The sequence below is a fragment of the Mustela putorius genome, unplaced genomic scaffold (assembly GCF_011764305.1).
Source record: "Mustela putorius furo isolate JIRA1106 unplaced genomic scaffold, ASM1176430v1.1 tig00003845_pilon_pilon_pilon, whole genome shotgun sequence".
NCBI lineage: Eukaryota > Metazoa > Chordata > Mammalia > Carnivora > Mustelidae > Mustela > Mustela putorius.
This window is the reverse complement of record NW_025421998.1, coordinates 84,291,511-84,318,303: the sequence shown is the minus strand read 5'-3', so window position 1 is coordinate 84,318,303 and position 26,793 is coordinate 84,291,511. Positions and strand designations below refer to the sequence as shown.

Genomic DNA, 26,793 nt, shown 5'->3' with positions numbered 1-26,793 from the left:
CCACTTCATTGCTGAGCCAAATAAAAATTCCAGGTTCACTAACTTTCTGTAAGTGAAAAATGGGTGAGAAATGATATGTTCAGGTTACTCAAAAGTTAATATAGGTAATATAAACAGTTAGTATTAATAATTGGCAATACTATCTTTGTGTGATGCCTTCATTTTCAAAGCACTTTCCCATATAATACCTCGTTTTTTCTTCCTCTGATTCCATAAAGTAGGAGGGCATATAGTATTCTCATTTTCAGAAGATAAAACTGGGAGCCAGGGCTGTATGTGGTAGGACTGGGACTAGAGACTAGACCTTCCAACTGTAAAAACCAGACTAATTCTCAAATTTGTAAAGAATTAAAATAACGGAACACATTACATTAGAACAGTATCAAATACAATTTACTCTTTGGATGACTGAGAACTCATCTTAGGGTTGCATACAGAATTATGTTTGTGAGTTAGGATCATCAATATAAACATTAGTTATTTCCACTGCACTCAGTGCTGATAAGATGATGCATAGAGCTGTCTGGTTAACCGAAGTCCAGCTCTGTTACAGTGCACTTTTACCATTCTGGAATTTTATCACTTCAAGGAAGTCCTGAATCACCCATATGGTCCGAATTCTAAAATTGGTGTCCAATTAAATTTACTTAGTCCTTCATGGCTACTGACCGCATGTGAGTTCTGCTTCCTTGACTATAAAAGAGGAATGATATATACCCTCTAGAGAGCAAGGATTAAATGAGATACCCCTGTAAATAACTTAGTAGTGTGCCTTCCAAAACATCGTAGCTATAGAAGAGAAAAATAAGAGAAATAAAGAGAGTGTTGACATCTTTACCCAACATAAAGTTCAACACACTTATACTTTAAAAAATTCAAGTTTAGGGACACCTGGGTGGCTCAGTGGGTTAAAGCCTCTGCCTTCAGCTCCGGTCATGATCCCAGGGTTCTGGGATCGAGCCCCACATCAGGATCCCTGCTCAGCAGGGAGCCTGCTCCCCCCGCACCCGCCGCCTACCTCTCTGCCTGCTTGTGATCTCTGTCTGTCAAATAAATAAAAATCTTGGGCGCCTGGGTGGCTCAGTGGGTTAAGCCGCTGCCTTCGGCTCAGGTCATGATCTCAGGGTCCTAGGATCGAGTCCCGCATCGGGCTCTCTGCTCAGCAGGGAGCCTGCTTCCTCCCCTCTCTGCCTGCCTCTCTGCCTACTTGTGATCTCTCTCTGTCAAATAAATAAATAAAATCTTAAAAAAAAAAAAAAGATAAATAAATAAATCAATAAAAATCTTTAAAAAATTCAAGTTTAATATAAATAAAGAAAATATTTTTTGTGTTTCTATGGTTAAAAAAGTAATTCATGCTTATTAGACAAAGAAAATAAACATCACCCATAATGCCACCATGCACAGATAATCACTGTTAATATTATGGTGTGAGAGTAAATAGGTTTATATTGCTCTGAAGTTTTACACACATGCAACACACATACACACACGTGCGCGCACAAGTTTTGTGTGCATGTTTTAAACAAATGAAATTGATCAACTCAATTATGTATCCCCTGAAAAAAAAATCTAACCCTCTCCCAAAGAACCACAATACAAAGCACTAAACAAAGTACTAAATAAAGCACTTGAATTAGAGTACATAAGAAATGTTATTTTTACAAGCAGTTAAAAACTACCAGAACTCTGTCCCACAGCAATAGAGAAAACGTCAGCATTTTTGGTATCCAATATTTCACTGAATAGAAAATTTCTGGTCTCTTTTGGGAGCTGCTCATCTTCTCATGTAAATTCTAAACATCACCACTATAATTTATTCAAGCACTTTGTTCTCAGATTTTCCTATTGTAAACAATGCCATGGACATACATCCTTGCTTACCTGGAGGGCGTGACATATACAAGGTTAAATTTTGATATGCACAGGAGAGAGCACAACACCTCACATGCCTAACAGAGTAGTCTTAATCAGAAGCTTAGTTAACCTTATAGATACCTTGTATCTGAGGCACTGAGTAGATTCCGTACATCAATCAGGTAAAAAAAAAATTTTCCTTATTTTCTTTAATTAGAACAGTCTTAAGGATAGAATAATAGGTATGAAGTGACAGGAAAAAAGTTAAGCTAATGCTTTCCTTTCTGAACCATTATTTAGATATTCTTCAAGTGTTCACAGAAAGATTTGTGAATCCAATAAGCAAAAGATCCCAATGTAGCTTTACAAACTAATGTATTGCTTTAGGCCAAGTGGTGGGTTCAAACTCAGCAGGAAAAAGTGCCATCTCCTGATTAGCAGCGTGCATGTCTGCAGCCAGGAACCACGCACTCAGGAGATTTCCAATCCAGGCACCTACCACGCTGGATGTGTTTTACTCTGACTCTTAGGTCATCTACTGGACAGATACTGTTATTTAGAACTGAGAGGTTCTTCAGGTGCCGCGAGCTGTAGTGGATGGCAGTCAAGAACTCTCTAGGGCCCTGCTCTCGAATTCTAGCTGAAGAGATAGCAGGTAAGTATACATGTTAATGAAGATGATTTCAGGCAGTAATCGGTGTTTCCAGGACAGTAAAATAGGAGTGACTGGGCAGTGACTCAGTAGCAAGGAGAAGCTCCATTAGATGGGATAATTGAGAAAGGCTTGTCTCACGAGGTGACGTCTGAGCCAGACTTTGAACAGGATAAGGTTAATAAGCACGTAATGATCTGGGAGAACAACATTTCTGGCAGAGGAAACTGCCAATCTTAAAGAATGGGCTTGGAGTGTTTTGACAAAAAGAGGGCCAGGGTGGCCAGAGCACAGTGACTGAGCAGGAGACTGAACAAGGGAGCTGGAAAAGGCTGGATTCTCGGGTTAAACATGGCCTCAGAGGCCCCAGCAGTCTGAATTTGACTCTAGGTATGGTGGAAAGCCATTCAAGGGCTTAAATAAGACAGTGATATGAGCTGATCTAAGTTTTGGAAAAAACCTCTGGTGGTTCCGTGAAGTACAGACTTCAGCGGGGTAAGAGTGGCAAAATGGAGAGCAACAGAATTGATCAGGTGAAATAGTCTCTATGTGAGAGATACTTGGCTTGGGCGAGGGCGGTGACAGGAACTGAGAAGAATGGTCAGATCCAGGGCCCATCTCAGAGCTGAACTGACATGACGTGCTAATGACTCATGTGGGAATGAGGGCAAAACAGGGAAACGGAGGGTTGCTCCTATGCCGGCACTTGAGTGACCAGATGGACTGTGGTGCTGGTCACTGACATGGGGATTGCAGAAGGAGTGGAATGGGGCAATCCAAGGTTCTGTGTCTGGGGCATGCTGGGCACTGGATGTCTAGAGTAAGCGCTATAAGCTGGGCTATAAACAGGATACAGAGGGGACATAAAGCCCACAGGACAGATGAGACCACTTGGAAAGAAACTAGAGAAACAGATATGCCAATCCTGATCACTGCGAACAGGAGGAAGAGCCGGCAGAAAAGCTGAGAGCGAGGCAGGAGGACATTCAGGAGAGTGTGCGGGCAGAAAGAGAAAGCAGGAAGTGTTTAAAGGACGGAATAATCAACTGTGTTAAATGCTGCTGGAAGACTGAATCCGATAAGAAAACCCACAACTGGGTTTAGCAAGAGAGGAATACATTAATAAAGAAATAAGGTAGGAAAATATGTTATAAAAAGGGCATATGATCTTGCCTAAGCTATCACTTTCAAAGCTGAGATACTTAAAATGGACAATCTCAGCAAAATTCCTGAGCAATGCTGATTTATCAGGCTAAGTGCATCTTGACTTCCCTCGTCAAAGCAAGAGGAGAGAAGCAATGACTCAGAAGGGTATCCTGAGTTTTCCATTCTTATTCCCCAGAGAGGGGAACCTTCCTTGGCGACAGCGCGGTGGTATTCAGAATTTGGAAAGAGGAGCAACTTAGCCCGAAAGACTAATAGTTTACTTGCCCTGCTTGGTGGTGGTTCATCAAAGTCCTGACAGTCACCTGTCCAAGCAAACCAATTCCGAGCTACGAGTTTCTTTATGGAACCCAAGGGCCCAAAAGAAAGGAAAGAACTGCCAACCATGGAGGACAGCATTCTTCTGAGGCTACATTCTCTACCCCAAGGCTGATACCCTGCCAGACGCTGTCAGACCCCAACCTGTATCTCTCTCTCTTGCTGGTATCACTAAGCATAAAACTGAGAAGGCCCGCCCACACCCGGGCGACTTGTCTTACTGTCTCCTCCTCACTTCCCGCCCCTTACCTGGGTCATTTTGTCCACAGAGACCGGAATTCCATCGATGGTGAGAGGTGGCAGCTCGGAGTTAACCTCCTGTGGCGCGGGGGCGTGTTCTGCTAGGGCGGACTCCAGGTCTTCCAGGATCATGCTCTTGTACTTCCGCACCTGCAGGGAATTAAGGGCAGCAGTAAACAAGATGCCCAACAACCAGGGAGGGTTGGTGCCAAGCAACCGGGGAGGGGGTGGGGCTGCCTCCCTCAGCCACGGTGGAGCCCTAAGAGCAAACACTTCTACAACTAGCAGACAAAAATACCCGCTGGCCCCAAAGACATCACACTGTACAGAATTAAAGTGAATAGATGATGAAATTGCAGGTAATAACAGTAGAAAGGAGCCAGACAGAAAAGTTTTACAGAAATACTGCTTCTTGGTTAAAATCACATTTTTTCATTCAACGCCAACCCCATTACCTGTTCCAGATCTAATAGGAATGGCGTTCTTTATTCTGAATTTCCCAGGCCATTTGATAAAACCTAGCTGTGACAGTTCACTACCAAAATCACTTCCAAGATCACCAGGGACTTATGTCTCTAAAACTCTAAGCAGCCTATCTGAACCTGCCACTATTTTCCTGCAAGGTCAGAATACCCAACAGGTGACTCAAGTGCCCGAGAGGCTGAGCTGAAAGGCACTGGGGGCGGAGAAACAAGCCCTCTATACTGTAGCTGGGAGTCAAAGGTACCACTATCAGCAAGGCCCCGGGCCAGAGAGAACCCCACAGTCATGCCCTCCTTCTTTCTGGTCCTCCCTGGTGACAGAGTAGCCTTCAAATCCATGATGTCTCTGTAGCTCTGACATACCCAGGTCTGACCCAGGAATCATTGTTCTGACTCCTTTCTTTCCACTACTAGTGAAAGGTCTCTTCAAAGACAGAACTTAACAGCAGCACATTTGTACATACACACACTCCTCCATGATGAGCAGAAATGGAAGGCAGACATGGGATCCTACAACCACCAATAACGGGTTCATTCACTTATAAGAATACACAGGGGATAAAGACACCTTAGGGGATAAAAAAGCAGCCATGGAATTGTGGAAATATAACAAGATGGGATAGGAAAATTAACCTGCTTTCAGGGCTCCAGCCATTATCTTAGAAAAAAGGGAAGAGAAAATGAGGTATCCAAAAATTACGACAATATTAAGTCCTGGGTTTTCTGCTCCAAACTGGACTCTCGATCAGGACAAACTTTCTTAGAAATATCTCATTATGATGATTAAAAAGGAACAGTTCCCATAATCCATCTCAACCGTGTGGAAAAGTGAAAATTACTGTTGCCTACAAAGTACAACTTTTGCAGTTGGAGAACCTTCCAAATAGGTAAACAATGAAGGGGATGACAGAAAAACAGTACAAACATGTTTAATCATTATCATCCTAGAGATTCAGTTTTAGCCTGGTTTCTAACACAAAAGAAAGTTTCAGAAATCATTGCCAATATATTTACTGTAACATAGGCAACTGGTGCTGCCATGCCAACGTTAAGGACTTTTATTTTCTGCTTTCTAGATTTCTGTATCCTATGTAGAGTTTTTATGCTACCAGCCCAGATGCAGTCTTTGAACTTTAATCTATCAGGTTAAACCATTATATCAGTATGTAGGCCTGTAGTAAGAGTAATGATAATAGTATAAAAATAAATTTCACCATGCTAGAAATACCTGGCATTTTCAAAGACAGGAAAGCATTAGATTATTACTATTACATTAGCCAGTTTCAAACAATTTTGGCCATTTTTATGGATCAGTAAAATTCTAGGAATTTGTATCCAGGCATTTTGCTGAACTTATCAGTGTTACCTAATTCCTTAAAAATATCTTGAGTTTCAAAAAAAAAAAATTGCTGGTAGAGCATTTCTCCAAGTAATTTACAACAAAATAACTTCAGCTGTGACCACTGTGTTTTTAAGGTTGCTCGGTAAACTTTCCCAGAATGATCAAGCTAGTTTTTCAATTCGTTCTGACTAAGTATGAGGACTTAGCGGTCCTCAGATGCATATTCTTTCTCATTTATCAGTTCTCTGAAATTGGGATACGTCTTGAAATTGCTGTGGATGAGGTAACCTGAGGCCCAGCTGTCCCAGGCTGCACATCTATGAACACCGCTGTTCTCTCTAGGAGCATGAATGCAACCCCTTGCCTCTTCAATCAACAAACCATTTGAGAAAGGAATGTTGGGTCTTGGTTGCAGTTAGATAATCTCCGCAGTGATCTTTCTGGTAAGATCAAGAAACACCAGCATCAGTCTGTTGCAGCTTGGAAAATTCTAGAGACAATAGCGGAGTGCTCTTTAAAGCCATGAAGCTTGGGGCGCCTGGGTGGCTCAGCAGGTTAAAGCCTCTGCCTTCAGCTCAGGTCATGATCCTCTAGTCCTGGGATCAAGCCCCGAATCAGCAGGGAGCCTGCTTCCTCCTCTCTCTCTGCCTACTTGTGATCTCCATCTGTCAAATAAATAAATAAATAAATAAATAAAGCCATGCAGCAGCGCTCGTGCTCTTGATGGCAGAGAGGACGATATTACATGAAATGTCACAGAAGATGATGACTTTGCAACAAGAAGTTATTCAGAGTCACTGGGCTGTGGAAGTGAAGAAGTTTTAGGAGTATCGGTTTATTTCACTTTCCTTTTTTGATACTATATAAAATGCAATACAATTAAAATCTATGTCTAAATAAGCATAAAATAAAAATTCTAAGTGATCAGCGCTGTGCTAGAGTCTGTCAATGTTTTTTTAGTCTTCATGGTACACAAATAATGGTGCATCTTTATAAGTGATAATGTCATGAACCTGATGACAGAGAGGTTTGTTTTTCCAACTTCTATCTTCTATTCCAAAACCACAGCTTATGCCTTTGTTACTTCATACCAATGTCACTGTCAACTAACTGGTTTTACAAAGTTAAAAATCACTTAAAAACAAAAACAAACTCAGCTGGTCTGCCTACCAATCTCTTTTCCCCCAACTCACCCTATATGCCTCTGCTATTTATAAAATATCTGAGCTCTGGGGTGCCTGGCTGGCTCAGTCAGTAGAGCATGTGACACCTGATCTCGGGGTCGTGAGTTCAAGCCCTATACTAGATGAAGAGATTATTTTTTTTTTTTAAGATTTTATTTATTTATTTGACAGAGAGAGAAATCAGAAGTAGGCAGAGCAGCAAGCAGAGAGAGAGGGGGGAAGCAGGGTCCCTGCTGAGCAGAGAGTCCAATGCGGGGCTCGATCCCAGGACCCTGGGATCATGACCTGAGCCAAAGGCAGAGGCTTAAGCCACTGAGCCACCCAGGCGCCCCTAGGATTACTTTAAAAAAAAAAAAAGTATGTAATAAAAACTCCAAGCCCCTTTGGGAGCTGTATGATAAATATATATATATATTTCTGAAACACTGGCTTATGACAATCAAACACAATTTATTGAGCACTTACTATGTGTCAAGCACATATACATTGTCTTAATTAATCCTCACATAATTCTATAAGGAAAATACTAGTATACCCATTGTGCAGCTAAGAAAAACAAGGCTTAATAAACTTAAGTGACTTCCCCAAATCATATTGCTAGTGGCTACAAATCAAACTAATTTTTAACTAGCTCCAAAGCTAGTATGTTCAGCCACTTTGCTATCATTTATCTTTTTTCTCAAAACCACTTCTACAGGTGCCCCCCTTCTCATAGGATGAAGTCCAAACTTCTCCGGCCAGCACTGCCACCTTTCTAATCATTCCCCACTTTGCCAAGACTCCCCCAGTGGGGCCTCTGCTCTGCCTGCCCAAGCCTGGAGACGACGCAAATGACACCCTCCTAGCTACTCAGTTTCCTCACTAACTTCTGCAAGTTCTTTTCTACCTCTGGGCCTTTAATTCTGCTTCATATAAAAAAGTCATTCATCTTTCAAGGCCCAACCCAATTTCAACTCCCTGTAAGAAAAATTCCTAAGTTTTCTTGTCATAATTCCCTTACTTCTTTAAATTTCTACAAAATCAAATGATCACTTATATTCTTACACATACCATATACAACCAGTGTGTGACATCACCATCATTACTTAACATGTGTTTTGAAATAGTTCACATACTCAGACACGTGCAGATGATACAGTAACAAACATTCTCATAATTACCAGAGGTGGAGGGTGTTCAGGGTATTTATAAGAGCCCTTAGAGTTCTGGGCATGGAACCGGCTTGCTGCGGATTTTGGAATTGGCTGCTACCACTATAATACCAATGGGCCCTTAGGCTGCAAAACCAGTTCCAGACAAGATACCATAATTCTTGTGTGTGCCTGAAGCCTTTCTGCAGAAAAGACGAGTCTTCAGAAAGGTCCCATGAAAGATCAAAAAAGTTTTTCTTACCTATATGCTTCCCTGAGATTAAAAATATGTTATCATCTCAGATATGTGAAAATATCCCCCAATGCAGAGCTGCCCTCAGACCCACGATCCCAAAGATCGAGATCCCACGATCTCAGTGCCACCTGGCACTGAGCCAGGCCTCAGGCTGTATGCCCCATGAAGTTGTTGGCTTTCACCCTATTCTCTCTCCAGCCCCAGTGTCAGCCTCTTTTGTCTCCTGCCTCTGTCCAGATGTCTAATTTTCCTCTCAACCCCCTGGATCCTTAGTTTGGGACCTTGAAGCCTCACTGGACTTAGAAGGATTCCTTATTTTGTATCAAATTGTGTTAGTTATTTGCTGAGTATGTAAATAAGTGAAAAATTTTTATTTCACTGTTTTTAAAATTTTATTTTATTTAAGATTTTATTTATTTGACCGAGCTCACAAGTAGGCAGAGAGGCAGGTGGGGGGGGCGGGGGGGAGAGCAGGCTCCTTGATGAGCAGAGAGCCTGATATGGGGCTCGATCCCAGGACCCTGAGATCATGACCTGAGCCAAAGGTAGAGGCTTAACCCACTGAGCCACCCAGGTGCCCCTGCTATTTTTTAAAATTTTAATTCCAGTATAGTTAACACAGTGTTCTATTAGTCTCAAGTGTACAACATAGTGATTCAGCAATTCTCTACATTACTCAGGGCTCAACATGATAAATATTCTCTTTAAGCCCATCACCTATTTCCCTTCTTCTCCACCCATCCCCCTCTGGTGACCACCAGTTTGTTCTCTATAGTGAAGAGTCTGTTTTTTGGTTTGTCTCTTTTTTGTTTGTTTTCTTTTCATTTGTATTTTCTTGTTCATTTGTTTTCTTAAGTTCCATATATGAGTAAATCATATTGCATTTTTTACATTACTATTTTTTAAAATATGCTTCCACATTTTCTGTAACTTGAAGACATTTTGAAAAACCTATATAAAAAACTGAATGACTTAGAACAAGAAATCATAACCAACTCCAGAGTCCACTCATCTACTGGGAAAGAAGAATTGAAGGCTGAAACATGATTTCAAAGAAGCTGGTGACAATGCCAGGGCTACATCTTGCCTCTGTGCCTGTGACTAATTTCTGTACCTGTAGAACTGGTTAGTCATAGCCAGCATATCCCCATCTAAACGCTACGGATTATTGACTCTGAGGAAAGAGCTCCACCTCCAGAAACTCCTGAAGTTCTTCTGGAAAAAAATGGAAATTCTCTATTCCTCAATAGAATATTTCTAGGCCTATTCCTACCAACTCTATAGAAGATGGCTATGGCAGTAAGCCAAGAACATGCCCTCGGGGCACAGCAGCTTAAAAAAATCTACTATTTGCCAATGCTTTTCATGCCAGCTCTCTATAAACACATATAGAGGATGATAATAAATTTTAATTTCTACTGCTCCTCAGTGAGGTGGGTATTATCCTTATTTTGCACATGAGGACAGTGAGTCACATATAGGAAAAATCAATGTGGGGAACTACTCAAAAAATCAAAACTTAAAAACAGTTTTCACAAATGCGGAGGTTTTAATTATATGTGCCCACTCTAGTTAATACCAACCCACGGGCAAAACTGAATTCGCTTGTCTAAATGTTAACAATGCTGCCTTTTAGGTGGGAGCCACACCTTCACTAAGAAGGATATTCGAAAGGGCCAAAACACCCAATGGAGTTGTTCCGGAGGTCCTTTAACTTTTTATTTTTATTTTGTTTTGTTTTAAAAAGCTGAGGCTTAAGGAAACAAAGGTTTTAAACTGCAAAGAGAGATGCCTGCGTGGCTCCTTCAGTCACATGGCTGCCTTTGGCTCAGGTCTTGGTGCCAGGGTCCTGGGATCGAGGCCCCCATCGGGCTCCTTGCAGTGGGAAGTCTGCTTCTCCATTGCCTGTAGCTCCCTCTGCTTGTGCTTTCTCTCTCTCTGACAAATAAATAAAATCTTTAAAAAGCAAACAAACAAAACCTTCAGAGAATATTAGATCTAAGAGGCTAGATCCCAAGCAACTTAAAGAAACCTTGAATTTCTAAATAAGGCAATCTCATTATACATTCAAGTCAAAGGCCCTTTCTGAGAGTTCAGCTAGTTTTAGGTTACTTCCCTACCTCACATTGCAAATACATACATGGCATACGTGATCTCTGAACCCAGCAGTTCCTCCAGCCAGCTAGCCATCAAACAAATACTATTCATCTCCTCTATGCTAGCCACTGTGCTAAGAAGAGCTGGGGGCAAATCGGAAAGCAAATGTATCCATCACAGTGTCCCATTACTGTGCATATTTCAATCTAGCAGAGAAGACAAACACAAAAATTGTCATAAAAATGAAAGTATAATTAGAAACTGGGACAAGCACTATAAAGAATGACACTAGCTAACTTCACAGTTCTTTACATCTCAAGGTCTCAATTGAGATCCAATGCAGGATCATAACTTGGAAGTCAAATCTGCATGGCTGAGTGCTGCCAAACATTTAAGATGCTTTATTCAGGCAACAAATGCTACTCAGCAACTACGCACCCATGGCAGGGGCAATGTGTGGTACTGGGAGCATGATGGAGAACAAAGTAGATCCAGTCCCTCCCTCCGAGCTTACAATCTAGCTGGGGATAGAAGTTAATCAAATAATCATACAAATAAAAGCACATCAGTAGTAAGTACACACAGCACTGTGGAGAAGCAGAAGGTGGCTTCATTTGTTCCCTTTTAGAAGAGAAAGCAAGGACTAAGAAAATGAAATTAAATTTGAAACCCCATATTTAATACCTTGGACAAACCTATGGGAGATGTAATATTCCATCACCTTGAACCCAAATCTTGACAGCGGTTCTACCATTCAGAAGTTGGCGGGGGGTGGTGGGGCGCGCCAGGGTGGCTCAGTGGGTTAAAGCCTCTGCCTTCGGCTCAGGTCATGGTCCCAGGGTCCTGGGATCGAGCCCCTCATCAGGCTCTCTGCTCAGCAGGGAGCCTGCTTCCTCTCTTCTTTCTCTTTCTCTGCCTGCCTCTCTGCCTACTTGTGATATCTCTGTCAAATAAATAAAATCTTAAAAAAAAAAAAGAAGTTGGGGAATCTTGAGCCAATAACTTAACCTCTTTGAGCCTGTATTCTCTTCCAAAATGCAAATAATTGTAATATGCCTACATCTCAAGGTTATTGGTAGAATTATTGAGAATATGTTTACTTCTAAGTTTTATAAATCTGCTTTATTACACAAATGTTAGTTACAACAATCCTCTCCATTCAACAATTCCATAAACATGTATAAAATGCAGATTTACTTTTAAAGCAGGCCCAAACTCTATGTATGGTTCTGTAAGTTGCTTTGTTCACTTAATCATCATCTCCACATGATAAAGTTAATAGAAAGACTTATGTCATCATACTTAAAGGCAGTGTAGCAGGCCTATCTTGGCACAAGTCATCAATTTATCTAACTAATCCCTTATCTTTGAACATTAAGGTTATTCTGAATTTTTTTTAAAAAATACTATAAAGAATACAGTGACTGATATACTTGTACATACATCTTTGCTTATTTGACCGATTATTTCCTTAGGATAAAATTTCAAAAGGAAGTTGAGTTAAAAAGTATACATCTGGGGCACATTTTATACCGGTTGCCAATCTGCCCTCTAGAAAATTACACCAATTTAAACTGCCTGTTTCACATGCCAACACTGGAAGCTGTACATCTTTTTCACAGTGTAAAGTAGTTTTCTGTTTTAATTCCCGTTTCTTTGAACATTTTGTTTGACACTTGTGCTTCCTCCTTCCATTTACGTCTTCTCTTTTGTCTTTGGGTGTTTGGAAATTATGAATTTATATGAAAAAACTTTAATATACAGAAAGATGCTGAGAACGGTAAAATAAATCCTCTACCCTCACCACCCAGATTCATTAATTGTCAACGTTTTGGCATAATTACTTTATCTGCCATCTGTACACATATACACACGCACGCACACACACACACACGATATTCTCTGGGCTAACCACTTAAAGTATATTTTATTTCATTATTATTTTTAAAAGATTTTACTTATTTAGTTGAAAGAGAGAGAAAGCACGAGCTGGTGCGGGTAGCGGCGGGGGGCGGGGGTGCATGCAGAGGGAGAGGGAGAGGCAGACTCCTTGCGGATCAGGAAGCCTGATTCCAGGCTTCATCCCAGGATCCTGAGATTGGAGGCAGATACTTAACTGACTGAGCCATCTAGGCATCCCCACTTAAAGTATATTTCAGACACTGTAACACTTCTAAATACTTCAGCATGCATCTTGGAAAAACAAGGGCATTCTCATACATAACTAGAGTACAATGATCACATCCTACAAAAATATCAGAATTCCTTAGTATCACCTAATATCTAATCTATATTCAAACATATCTTTGGGTCTTTGTTATTCATCTGTTCATAATTTTATTAATTTTTGACAGCTCTTTATAAAGAACATTAATCATTAATTTGCTACTTACTGTGTGATCCTGAACAAAATACTTAAGCTCTCAACCCTCAATTCCTACAACTGTAAAGCACAAATAATAACATATATATCATAGGGTTATTTTGATGATTAAGTAAAAATCATAAATATAAAGTGCTTAGCAGAAAACAAGTACATTTAAAATACTCAACAAACTGCAACTGCTGTTACTAATTTTATGAAAACATTTTTTCCATTTGTTGTGAGTCACTTAGTTTTGTTTACAGTGCCTTGCTATACACTCCAGTTGTGGACAAGAAAGTAATATGGGCAAAACACAGTATGGGAAAATAAATGGAGCCCTAAAATATAAGAAAAAATTCAGCATTAACTATTAAAAGGACTAGTAATGTTTCCAATCCTCTTTCAACAAACTCTTAAAATAACAGACAATCTTGAATCTGAAATCTAGGGGCGCCTGGGTGGCTCAGTGGGTTAAAGCCTCTGCCTTCGGCTCAGGTCATGATCTCAGGGTCCTGGGATCGAGCCCCGCATCGGGCTCTTTGCCGCCTGCTTCCTCCCCTTTCTCTCTGCCTGCCTCTCTGCCTACTTGTGCTCTTTGTCTGTCAGATAAATAAATAAAATCTTAAAAAAATAAAAAAATAAATTAAAAAATCTGAAATCTATTATTTCAAAGATGAACAGCCCTACTGAATTTTAATTTTTCTAGAGTTTTTCAGCAGACTATAGCTATAAAAGCAAAAAGTAAGATGACAGCTATAGGCAGGAGGACAAAATACAAGTACCAGTTTTAAAATTATTAAATGAGATTATACAAAGTGCTTATAACTATACTGAGAACATAGTAAGCACTCAATAAATGTTAGCCATCTAAATCATCTCCTTAACTATTAACAAGATTATATGCAATACATTGCATACTGATTATGATAAACAATGGGCTCTAATTACTTAATATGACTCTGAATATCAGTAAATCTTAAGATTATATTCTGTATCTTGAAGGTTAAGAGGAGTTACCCAAAGTATCAGATATACTTTTTTAGTTTTGAACATGTTTATTCTACTGAGGTTTACATATGCTTTAGTTATTTTATTTTCTTACTGAACTGTCCACTTAGTTGAGGTTCTTAATTTGTAAAAACAGATTAATGCACAGCATTTCCTTACAAGTTTTAATCTTTCCTTAACTGTGACTATGACTCATCTAATTTCTAAGACTATATATTTGCTTTCTTCTCCCTTTTCCTCAACTAGCATGCTAGAAGTTTTCTTTTTTATTGGACTTTTCATAGTATCACTTCTCGAACGTAACAATTCTACTTTTTCTGCTCACGAACTCCTTAATTTTTTTCACTTCCACATTTACTTAACCTATTTTTTCTTAGACTCATCTTATTCCCTTTCCAGCTTCTTGAATTAGATGTTTATTTCTTTTCCATCTTTCTTGTATATAAAAAAATTAAGGTAATGAATATTCCTTTGAGAACCAGCTCAAACTGAATCCTTTAAGTTTTGCTTTTATATTATCTAAACAGTCTACAAATTAAGAAGTGTTTTTATGTACTATGTGGCTGAATACTTTTTCCTGTCTATCTTTTGATATTAAGCTCAAAATGTTCTGTATCATGGTGAAAAATATGGCCACTACTGGGTATTTACTCAAAGAAAATGAAAACACTAATTCGAAAAGATATATGTACCCTTCAAGTTTGTTACAGCATTATTTACAATAGCCAAGATATGGAAGCAACCCAAGTGTCCATCATGCATGAATGGATAAAGAGGTGGTGTGTGTATATATGTACATATACATATGCACATAATAGAATATTATAATACTGGAATATATAATGGAATATTACTAAGCCATAAAAAGAATGAAATCTTGCCTTTTGCAACAACATGGATGTATGTAAAGGGTAAAACGATAAGTAAAATAAGTTAGTCAGAGAAAGACAAATATGGTATGATTTCACTCATATGTGGAATTTAAGAAACAAAACATATGGATAAACAAAGGAAAAATAGACCAAAAAAAACTAGACTCTTTAATACAGAGAACAAACTGTTGGTTACCAGAAGCATAGCGGGAGGGGAGAAGTGACTGAAATGGATAAATGGGGTTAAGAGTACACTTAATCTTGATGAGCACTGAGAAATGTACAGAACTGTCAAATTACTGAATTACATACTTGAAACTAATAAAACACAGCATGTTAATTATGTTTCAATTTTTAAAAAGAGAGATCTGTAGTTCTAGCTAAAAAACAAAATTGAAGTAGTTCCCTGGACCAAAAACCCTCCCAACCATATGGCCTGTATAATTTCTGCATTTTACAATTTATTAAGATCTTCATTGGGGCCTAATAATATATTTGGTCAAGTCTTATAACCCATTCATGTAATTTTTCAAATATGACATATTCTCTCCTTATACAGTATTAATGCTAGCATACATATTTTATATTAACCTTATTCTTTTATTCAGATCCCTATATTCTTATTATTTTCTTCCTTAATCTGATAAAGATATTAAAGCCTCCTGCCATTGTCATGCTTTATTTTTTCTTTTATTTGTAATTTTTTGATCTACACACTTTGCTTTAATGTTTGAGGCAAAAAAAGGTGCATTATAAATTTATACTATTTATCAATATCAAATTACCTCCGGTTCTCAGTTAATACTTGTTTAAGGATTTGGCTTTGACTGATATTAATGCTATGATCCATGATTTATTTTTTGTAGGTATTTGTCTGACACACCTTTGCCTATTATTTTACTTTTAACATTTTTAACAGCTTTATTGAGATTATAACTCACATATCCTACACATTAGTTTCTAATGGCTGCCACAATGATCATTAACTTGGTGGCTTAAACCAACAGAAACTCATTCTCTTAGTTTTACTGGGCTAAAATCAAGGTTATTGGCAAGGCTGGTCCTTCTGGAGGCTTTAGGAGAGAGTCCATTTCCTTGCCTCATCTAGCTGCTTCTAACCTGTATTCTTTGGCTCCTGACCCCTTCCCCCCTTCCCTGCATCCAACCTTTTACTCCTACCAATGCATCTTCTACTTCTTTATCAATCTCCCCTTGTCTCCCTTTGATAAAGACAATGTAGTTAGACGTAGGCTATACCCAGATAATCCAGGGTAATCACCCCATCTCAAGATTGTTAACCTAATCACCACAAAGTCCTTTTTGCCATACAAGGTAACACACAAAGATTCCAGGAATTCAGATCTGGATATCCTTGGGGTCATTATTCAGCCTATCAGACCATACAATTCATCATTTAAAGTGTACAATTAAAAAAAATAAAGTGTACAATTCAACTTTCTTAAGTATATATGTAGGGATATGCAAGCATCATAATCTAATTTTAGAGCATTTTTATCCCCCTAAAATAAACTCAGCACTCATTGGCTGTCACTTTTCATTCCTCTCTCCCACCTTTCCAATCTGGCAATGACTAATCTACTCCATAGATCTGCCTGTCGTGGACACTGCATACAAATGGAATCATACCACATGTGGTCTTTTGTGATTGGGCTCTTTCACTTATCAAAATGTTTTCAAGGTTTATCCATGCTGTCATTTTTTTTTTTTTGAAGATTTTATTTATTTATCTGAGAGACAGAGAGAAAATGAGCAGTGGAGGGGGTGGGCGGGGGAGAGAGAGAGAAAGAGACACTCCCTGCTGCGCAGGGAGCTGGATTCAGGACTCGATCCTAGGACCTGGAGATCATGACCTGAGTGAGGTCAGACACATAACTGACCAAGCTAACCAGGTGCCCCACATGCTGTAGTTTTTTTTTTTTTTTATCAGTATTTCACTCCCTCTTACTGACGAATAATATTCCATTGTAGATAATATATTTATCCACACATCAGTTGTTGAGCATTTGGGCTGTTTCCACTTTGTGGTGATTACGAATCATGCTGCTAAGAACATGTGTGTAAGTTTTATGTATAAGTTTTGCTGCTATGGACATTGTGTATATAAAGCTTTGCTTTCAGTTCTTTTGAGTAAACCTAGGAGTAGAATTGCTGGGTCATGTAGTGACTCTACTTTTAAGAAACTGCCAAACTTCGGGTCATGATCTCAGGGTCCTGGGATCGAGCCCCGCATCGGGCTCTCTGCTCGGCAGGGAGCCTGCTTCCTCCTCTCTCTCTGCCTGCTTGTGATCTCTCTCTGTCAAATAAATAAATAAATAAATCTTTAATAAAAAAAAGAAAGAAAGAAAGAAACTGCCAAACTGTTTCTTTCTTTTTTTTTTTTTTAAGGTGTAATTTATTTATTTGACAGAAAGAGATACAGCAAGAGAGGGAACACAAGCAGCAGGAGTGGGAGAGGGAGAAGCAGGCTTCCCACTGAGCAGGGAGCCCGATGTGGGACTCAATCATGACCAGAGCCGAAGGCAGACGCTTAATAACTGAGCCACCCAGGCGCCCTGCCAAACTGTTTTCTGAAGCAACTGCATCATTTTACATTCCCAATAGCAATGTATGGAAGGTTCTAATTTCTACATATACTCAACAACACTTATTGTTGTCTACCTTTTTTATTATAATCATCCTAGTAAGTATGTAGTAGTGTCTCGTTCTGGTTTTGATTTTCATTTCCCTAATACTAATAACTGTTTATCATTACTGCTTATGTGCTTGCTGACCATTCCTCTATCTTCTTTGGAGAAATATCTATTCAGATTCTTTGTCATTTTTTAAAAAACTTGGAAGTATAGCTGAACACAACTTACATTAGTGTCAGGTTTTACAACATCATGATTGGTAACTCAATACATTCTGCTATGTTCACAAGTATAGCTATTGTCATGATACAATGCTATTGTGATACCACTGAGTATATTCTCTGCTGTACTTTTCATCTCCATGACTTATTCATTCCATAATTGGAAGCCTGTACCTCCCACTCCCCTTTACCTCTGTTTGCTGATCCCCTACCATCCCACTCTGGGAATTGCCAATTCGTTCTCTGTATTTTAGGAGCCTGTTTCCGCTTTGTTTTTTAAATTTAACATGTAAGTGAAATCATATGATACTTGTCTCTGTCTGATTTATGTCACTTAGCACAATACCCTCTAGGTCCATCTATGTTGTCACAAATGGCAAGATTTCATTTTTTTTATGGCTGAGTAATATTACCTCTTCTTTATCCACTCTCTATGGATAGACATATGGGTTACTTCCGTATCTTGGCAACTGTAAAGAATGCTGCAGTAAACATAGGGGTACATGTATCTTTTTGAACTAGTGTTTTCATGTTCTTCTGTAAATATCCAGTAGTGGAATTACTGGACTGTATGGCATTTCTATTTTTAATTTTTTAAGCAACAACCTCCATGCTGTTTTCCATAGTGGCTACACACTACCAACAGTACACAGGTGCTCTGTTTTCTCCCCATTACCACCAACACTTGTTAGTTTTTTTTTTAAGATTTTATTTATTTTGGGGAGAGAAAGAATGCACGCACAAGTGAGGGGAGGGACAGAGGGGGAGAGGGTGGGAGGGGGAAAGCAGACTCCATGCTGAACACAGAGCCCAAAGTGGGGCTTGATCTCATGATCCTGAGATCATGCATGACCTAAGCCGAAACCAAGAGTCAGATGGTTAATCAACTGAGCCACCCAGGTGCCCTTCTTGTCTTTTTGATACTAGGCATTTTGACAGGTGAGAGGTGATATCTCATTATGGTTTTGATTTGCCTTTTCCTAATGATAAGTGAGGCTGAGCATCTTCTCATGCGTCTGATGGCCATCTGTAGGTTTTAAGTCCTCTGCCCATTTTTTAATTGGATTGTTTGGGTTTTTTGCTGTTGAGCTTGTAACTTCTTTATATATTTTGGATATTAACTCCTTAAAAGATATATCATCTGCAAATACCTTGTCACATTCAGTAGATCGCCTTTTTCTTATGTTGGTGACTTCCTTTGCTGTCCAGAAGCTTTTTATTTTTGTGTAGTCCTAATAATTTATTTTTGCTTTTGTTTCCCTTGCCTAAGGAGACATATCCATAAACAGCTTGCGGAGGCCAATGTATTAAGAGATTATTGCCTACATTTTCTTCTAGGAGTTTTACAGTTTCAGGTCTCACATTTAGGTCTTTAATTCATTTTTAACTTATTTTTGTGTATGGCATAAGAAAGTGGTCCAGTTTTCCCAACACCATTTTTTGAAGAGACTAGCTTTCCCCCATTGTATATTCTTGCCTCCATAGTCATTGATTAATTGACCATATAAGGGTGGGTTTATTTTGGGTCTTTCTATTATATTCTATTGATCTCTGTGCCTATTTTTGTGCCAGTACTATACAGTTTGATTATTAAAACTATGTAAATCTGGGATGGTGATACCTCCAGCTGTTTTCTTCTTTCTCAAGATTGCTTTGGATATTTGAGGTCTTTTATGAATCTTGGGATTATTTGTTCTACTTCTGTGAAAATGCTACTGGTATTTCGATTGGGATTGCATTGAATCTGTAGATTGCTTTGGGTATATGGACGTTTTAGTGATATTAATTCTTCCAATCCATGAGCATAAAATATCTTTCCAATTTTGTTGTCATCAATTTCTTTCATCACTGTTGTGTATTTTTTTCAGAATACAGGTCTTTCACCACCTCGGTCAAGTTTATTCCTAAGTATTTTATTTTTTTTGGTGCAATTATAAGCAGAAGTATTTTCTTAATTCCTCTTTCTGCTACTTCATTATTTTTATATAAATTCTACTTATTTAACATACAGTGCATTATTGGTTTCAGAAGTAGAATTAATTCATTATTAATGTATAAAAATGCAACAGATTTCTGTATATAAATTTTGTTTCCTGCAACTTTACTGAATTCATTTATCCGTTCTAACAGATTTACGATAGAGTCTTCAGGGTGTTCTAAGTATAGTAGTATGTCATCTTCAAATAGTGACAGAATCTTCACCATTTTAAAATTGGGCTTAGGGTGCCTGGGTGGCTCAACTGGTTAAGTGAAACTCTTGACTTTGGTTTGGGCTGTGATCACAGGGTTCTGAGATCCAGCCCTGCATCGGGCACCACACGACTTGTGGCGTCCGCCTGAGATTCTCTAACCTCCCTCTGCCCCTCCCTGCTGCTGTGCATGCATACTACATAAATAACTAAATAGGGCTGTCTTTTTATTGTTTAGTTCTACAAGATCTTTACATGGATTCAAGTTATTTGTCAGATGTATGATTTGCAAATATTTTCTCCCATTCTGTGAACTGTCCTTTCCCTTTATTTTTTTTTAAGATTTTTTATTTATTAATTTGACAGACAGAGATCACAAGTAGACAGAGAGGCAGGCAGAGAGAGAGAGGAGGAAGCAGACTCCGCACTGAGCAGAGAGCCCAATGTGGGGCTGGACCCCAGGGTCCTGGGATCATGACCTGAGCCAAAGGCAGAGGCTTTAACCCACTGACTCACCCAGGCCCCCTCCTTTCACTTTCAATGGTATCATTTGCAGCTACTTTGAACATCTGTGAATCACTGTGAGTATGTCACATAAATTAAATACAGTTGGGTTTGGGTTTGGATTATTGTTGTTCCACTCTGAAAGAAAATCTTTGTCTTTCTCAAAGGAGTTAATCCATTTATATTTATGATCTACAACAGAATTAACTGGTTTCACTTATATTATTTTGTTCTATACTTTGTGTTTTCTTTTTTAAATCTTTTATATAGACTTGGTATTTTCCCTCTTTAATGTTTTAGGGGACACATTCTGCTTCTAATTCTATTGGTATTTATTCTTTAGCCTATATGTATGAAATGTCAGTCAATGAAAAAATATTTACTGCTTTTTTTTCTGTCTAGTTTATCATATGACTGTTTGTTTCATAGAGTCTATATCCTTTTATAACATATGGAAGACTCCCAACAGTTTCTCAAAATTTCTTTTTGTTTCTTGGGTTTTTAAAAAAAGATTTTGTTTTAAGCAATCTCTATACACAGTATGGGGCTCAAACTTAACAACCCTGAGATCAAGAGTCACATGTTCCACTGGCTGAGCCAGCCAGGCACTTCTCCTTTTAGAGAGTAATTTTCGGAGATATTTTCTGAGTATTCTAGATGAGTCCTTTTCACAAATCATATTATTATTAGTAGTAGTAAAATTATTTTAAATATTTGATACTGAAAAAAAGAAGACATGCCCAGATTTCATGTTGGTGAACATCATGACACTAGGACAGCTTGTCAGGCACCATTTTGACCTAGAAATCTTCTACCATATTCTTCTAAGGGAAGGTCCTAATACACACCCTAAGTCTAGGGCCTCAGGAATTTTTGGTAAAACTCAAAACGAAATTCAAAAATGTTGAAAAAGAACCACAACATTTGCATGTGAAAAAAAAAAAAAACCAGCAAAACCAACAAAATTTCAATTGCTTACTAATCAGTTCTAAACTCCTGAAATGTCTACATTCGATACGGAGAAATACAATAAATGTCCCTTCAGCTAATAAACTTCATTCCAATAAAAATAAAATGCAATTTAAATCTGGACAGACCATTATTCTACTAACAATTCAAAGTTATTCAAAGCCAGAGAAAAAGTAGTTCACTTAGTGTAAGTATGAAAAGATAAAATACTATCTTTAAAAACTTAGCTACAGATAGTTAGGTGATCAAAATATTCAACTGTATTTCAAAATTGAAGCAGAGTGTCAAATAAATTCTTCAAAGAAATGCAAGAGATTTTAAATATGCAACTCAAATACCAGAAATCAGTAAAATGGTTCCTGAGGTTTGCCTCATGAGGTTTACATCTTAGAATTATCTCCCATTTTGTTTCTGACATAAATCAGTAATTTTCTTATAAAATCCTTGGGGCACCTGGGTGACTCAGTGGGGGTGAAATATCTTTCCTTGGCTCAGATCATGATCCTGGAGTCCCGGGACCAAGCCCCACATCCGGCTCTCTACTGAGCAGGGGGTCTGCTTCTGTCTCTGCCCCTTACCGGCTCATGTTCTCTCTAAATAAATAAATAAATAAATAAATAAATAACTTTAAATTAGAAAACGAAAAACAAAAAACACCACAAAATCCTGTCGTGTTCGTTTCTTAACAAACATAACACCATCTTTCCCCGCCTTGGGCTGACAGATACAAGGCATCTCTCAGATGGCGTATCTGAGAGCGTAGACTATCTTGCTACAGTAAGTACAAACAGAAATAATCGTTTTTATTTTGATCTATGCACAGCGGCTTGAAAACCAGTCCCACTCCTACCCCCAGACAAGGGGAGGATAGAAGTAACAGCTATAGTACTAGACAGAGGATCAAAAGAACAAATAACCCACAGAAAGCAAGAGTGAGTCTCTGAGAACACAGCTGAGTTTTCTTACCACATTCTCCAAAGGTGCTGCACCGAACACTTTAAAGACAGGGTTGGGTTTAGAGGGGGAGATACAGAGGACAATAGCTTGCTGTCCCACTCGAGTAGTATATTCATCTAATGTAGCTCGAAGTTTCCTGAATTAGACAATGAAAAGAGAATAAAAACGGTTAAGGAAGAGAGAAATTAGAGTGACACAGAAAATTTACTTTGACTTGAGGCAATTTATTCTGATCAGATGTGTTGTTGTTGTTTTACCTGAAATGTGAAAAGGGTAGTGTAAGTTTGAATATCCTGTTCAGCAGAAAAATGTGCATACCTTTGTCCTAAAGACCAATGACTAGCTAACTGATGAAAGGGTCGGCTATAAGTCTGCTTCAGGACACAGCCATGACACAATGTTGAACAGGGAGAGTATAATTCTTCCTGATCCGAGCAACACTAAAGGGGTTTTCTCTTACTGCAACTTATAATAACAATAAAGATTACTGCTGAGACATTTACTTGTAGACATTATCATGTTATCTCCATGCTTAATGAAGGGGGCCTAAATGATCTGCTTCTAATTTCTTTGACAGATGTAGTCATTGTTTATGTCTCACTGACATAGATTTATCCAGAAATATGACTTCAAAAATGTTGTCATTTCTAGATTTTCATTGCATATAGATAATAATTCTTGGTTCTGTAATATTTTACAAATGAGGAAGAAGTAAAAGAGCATTTTAAAGTGTATCAACACTGGGTGAAATAGAAATGCTGGGCTTTTCCTCTGAAATCATGGGGCATTATTTTAAAGTTCTACATTCCATAATCCTCTGGGAACATAGTCTACTCTTTCCAGAGACTGGTGAGTAATTAATTCAAATGAAACAAAGTGAACATATCTAGTTTTCCACCTTTCTCCAAAAGTATGTACTGTCATGCCTACGCCCCTTATAGCAAAGACATGTCTATATATAACATATTCTGGCCTATCCCATCATGAAAGGAAATAAGAACTGCCTATTTGTTGGTATATAAACACTTTGCTGAAAGCTTCCAATCAATACTTTTTGGGTTTTTTTCTTCAGTTTCTTATAATCTTCCTCTTCTGTTCTTAGTATAAACTATTATTTTCTAGCTTTTGTCACGTATCATTCACATGGGCTGGCACTCCATTTGGATTCAATATTCTAATAAACACCTAGAAATTTTGGGTGTATTTAAAACACTGTAAGAAAAAAACCTTCTGGAACATTTTATAGACAAAATTTCTTATCCTGTATGAATGCACGTTGTGCTACCATCAAATATTAAGTCCCCGTGTACTATTGCTGCATGATAATCTTTCTGTACAACCTACAAACTCCTCAGAAAAAACTCTTCAGCAAAGGACCATATGCTAAACAAGAAATTTGGCAGCATTCCTTGAAGGAATGGTCTATATTCACACTCTCTAATTCTTCTTTTCCCATTCTCTCTTGAAGATACCCCAATCCTTTCAGCCTTACCACTCCATTGGAAATGCTCTTGCCAAGTTCAATCATGACCTCCATGTTGCTAAATCTAATGGTCAATATGCATCTTATTCAACCTGCCAGCAGCATTTGACAGAGCTAATCACACACTCTCCTTATTAACATGCTTTTCGCACTTGGTTTCTAGTATATTGCATTCTTGATTTTCCTCCCGATTCACTGGTAGCTTCCCAGACTCTTCTGCTCATTCCTTTCATCTCTCCAATCTCTAAAAGTTAGAGGGCTCTAGGCCTCGGTCTGCATTCACTCTCTTGGTGGCCTCCGGTCAAGACCTCCACCAAGACCTTCCAGTCTCAGAGTCTTAGATAAGATCTAAAACTTGGACATTTTCAGCAAGATCTCTCCTTTGAATTTCAGACTCACGTATCAACTGCTTACTGTTTCTCCACTTAATGGTTAAGAGGTATCAGAGACCTATCTGCCTTATCCTCACTCATTCCTATACCTGCTCCTCTCTTCCAGTAAGAGTCATCCCAACCCTTCCAATAATCAGACCAAAAATCTTGAGGTCCCCTTCATTCCTGTTTTTGCTCTCACACCCCACAGCCAATCCATCATGTTGGAGTTGACTTTTTTTCAAAAGTTGACTTTTGAAATACACCCAGGATGACCGCCTCTTACTACCGTTGCTGCTGCAATATTGGTTTTACGACCCTATGATTTCTGGCCTGGATTACTACAATAACCTCATTTTCTTCCTGCTTCCATTCTGGTATACTCAAACTCTATTCTCAACACAGTAGCCTGATGGTTTCTCTGAAAACATAAGTCAGACCAAATCACTGCTTTGGTCAAAAGCCTTCACTGACTTCTCATCTCATTCAGAACAAGAGTCAAAGCCCTTCTACTAGACCAACGACCCCATGATGTGTCTCTCTACTACTGCTCTAACTCCATCTCCTGTCATTCTTTCCCTGGCTATTCCTCAAACATGACCATCACATTCCATCCCACTTCAGAAACTTTCCTCTTGTTCTTCTCCTGCCTGGAAAGATCTTCCTTTAGACATCAGTAATTCCCTGTTCAGAGGCTGCCTGTCAAAAAGGATTTCCCAGATCATCCCTACAAAAAAAAAGAGAAACTACTATATCCCCCCAAACCTTTCTTTTTTTTTCCTTACTCATATTTTCTTTTTTTCCATAGTACTTATCATCACCTGATATATTACAGAGTGTTTATTTTATTTTTTTTTTCCCTACTAGAATAAAAACTCCCTAAGGGAATTTGTTTTGTTCACAGTTGTATTCCCAAGACCAAGAATAATGTCTGGTATAGTGCAGGCATAAAAATTTTCTCAGAATGAAATAATGTGATATTCTACATCTGTTCATCATTTCTAGTTTCATTTATTTGATTCTATAGGAGTACCTTCAAGTCTAATTCTGCCATCAAGGACCCTAACTTGGTTTCCTCAGTGTACCTAGGAACGTATGTTCTAATTCTGTCATCCACACCATGAAGCATTGGAGAAACAGCAACAATATGGAGAAGGGAGCCCTCACCGAAGCAGGCGTGTTTGCTGTCTCTTCCGGATAGACGGATTAGACTCAAACACATGAGGCCGTTTCCGTTTCTTTCCTGTCGCCACAGCAGCGGCAGCAGCCATTCCCACAGGACCTGAAATAATAACGCATGTGCTGAAAGCAGGCAAAGCCTGTTAGCTCTATGAGACAGAAAACAATTCAAGGTACAAAAAAGGTAGCCTTTATTTCCTAATACATTCTCAGTAAATATAGAATGTTCCTGATATTATCAACATACTTTGCTATTGTTCAAAACAAATCATATTTTCATTTACCAATAAAACTTGCAATGAATCTAAAAAAGTGATTGACTTAAACACCTCCCCACCATACACAAGCTAAATTTTATATAATGTTGTGTTTTGTTTTGTTTTGTTTTGCCAGCAGGCCCATACTGCAAAGCTGATATTCTCAGAGGTGCTAGATGAAATTGCAACACTGAGAGGAAGAGCTTGCCAAAAGAAAATAATCACAGATTTCAAATTTCATTTCCATCCTTGTGCCCCTCTTTCCATTACCCCAAAACACTGTCAAGTTAAGGAAGTCAGAGATAATCACTCATGCTTGGAACTCAAATAGTAACAACAACGTAACCAAAAGAGGAAGAGCTGGAGGAGTATTATCTTAATTGGATTTTTTTTTTCTTATGTATCTGAGAATTGTGCCTAAAATGGAGTTGTTGACCACAATGTTAAACTGATGAAAGCATGCTGGCAGGAAAGAGATGAAAACTAGCCCACTCTAAAGAAAAAATGTTAATAAAAGTCAGTCTGGCTTGCCCTGAAACTAATTATTAAAATAAAGGGTAGACCCTAAGGAATTATTGGAGTCTCTGATTCATGGAATCTCAACATATCAAGGACGTTCCTTTTTTTTTTCTTTCCCTTTTTTAAGCAGATGATCCACTTTCATCCTTATTTGTAAACCCTATGAAAGGCTTACATGAAAATTAAGTTTAACTACTTACACTTGCCCTAGCATATATGTTATATATGGTCTAAGGGGCTCAATTAAAATAAGTCTCCCTGAAAATCTAGACAAATCTCTCTACATGTTATTTAGTCTGACTTAAATAAACTCCTCTAAAGAGTCCCAGAGCAAGTAAAAGAATAAATGAGGGGCGCCTGGGTGGCTTACTGGGTTGGGGCCTCTGCCTTTGGCTCAGGTCATGGTCCCAGGGTCCTGAAATCGAGCCCCGCATCGGGCTCTCTGCTCCATAGGGAGCCTGCTTCCTCCTCTCTCTCTGCTTGCTTCTCTGCCTACTTGTGATCTCTGTCAAATAAATAAAAAAAA

General features: G+C 38.6%; 1 protein-coding gene across 10 annotated transcripts in view; it reads right to left on the bottom strand.

Annotated features, from left to right (window-relative positions):
* The window catches only part of NRF1 (nuclear respiratory factor 1), a 145,912-nt gene that overhangs the window by 60,447 nt on the left and 58,672 nt on the right, over window positions 1-26,793 (bottom strand). For all 10 annotated transcript variants that reach the window (XR_006601404.1, XM_045062976.1, XM_045062978.1 and 7 more), the window contains exons 3-5: window positions 25,480-25,594; window positions 22,468-22,594; window positions 4,241-4,381 (exon numbers count right to left, since the gene is read on the bottom strand). Coding sequence is in view for 9 of the 10 variants with exons in the window: in XM_045062976.1 (XP_044918911.1) it covers window positions 4,241-4,381; window positions 22,468-22,594; window positions 25,480-25,594 (383 nt within the window). In the remaining variant the exon portion in view is untranslated. The remainder of the gene's footprint in view (window positions 1-4,240; window positions 4,382-22,467; window positions 22,595-25,479; window positions 25,595-26,793) is intronic.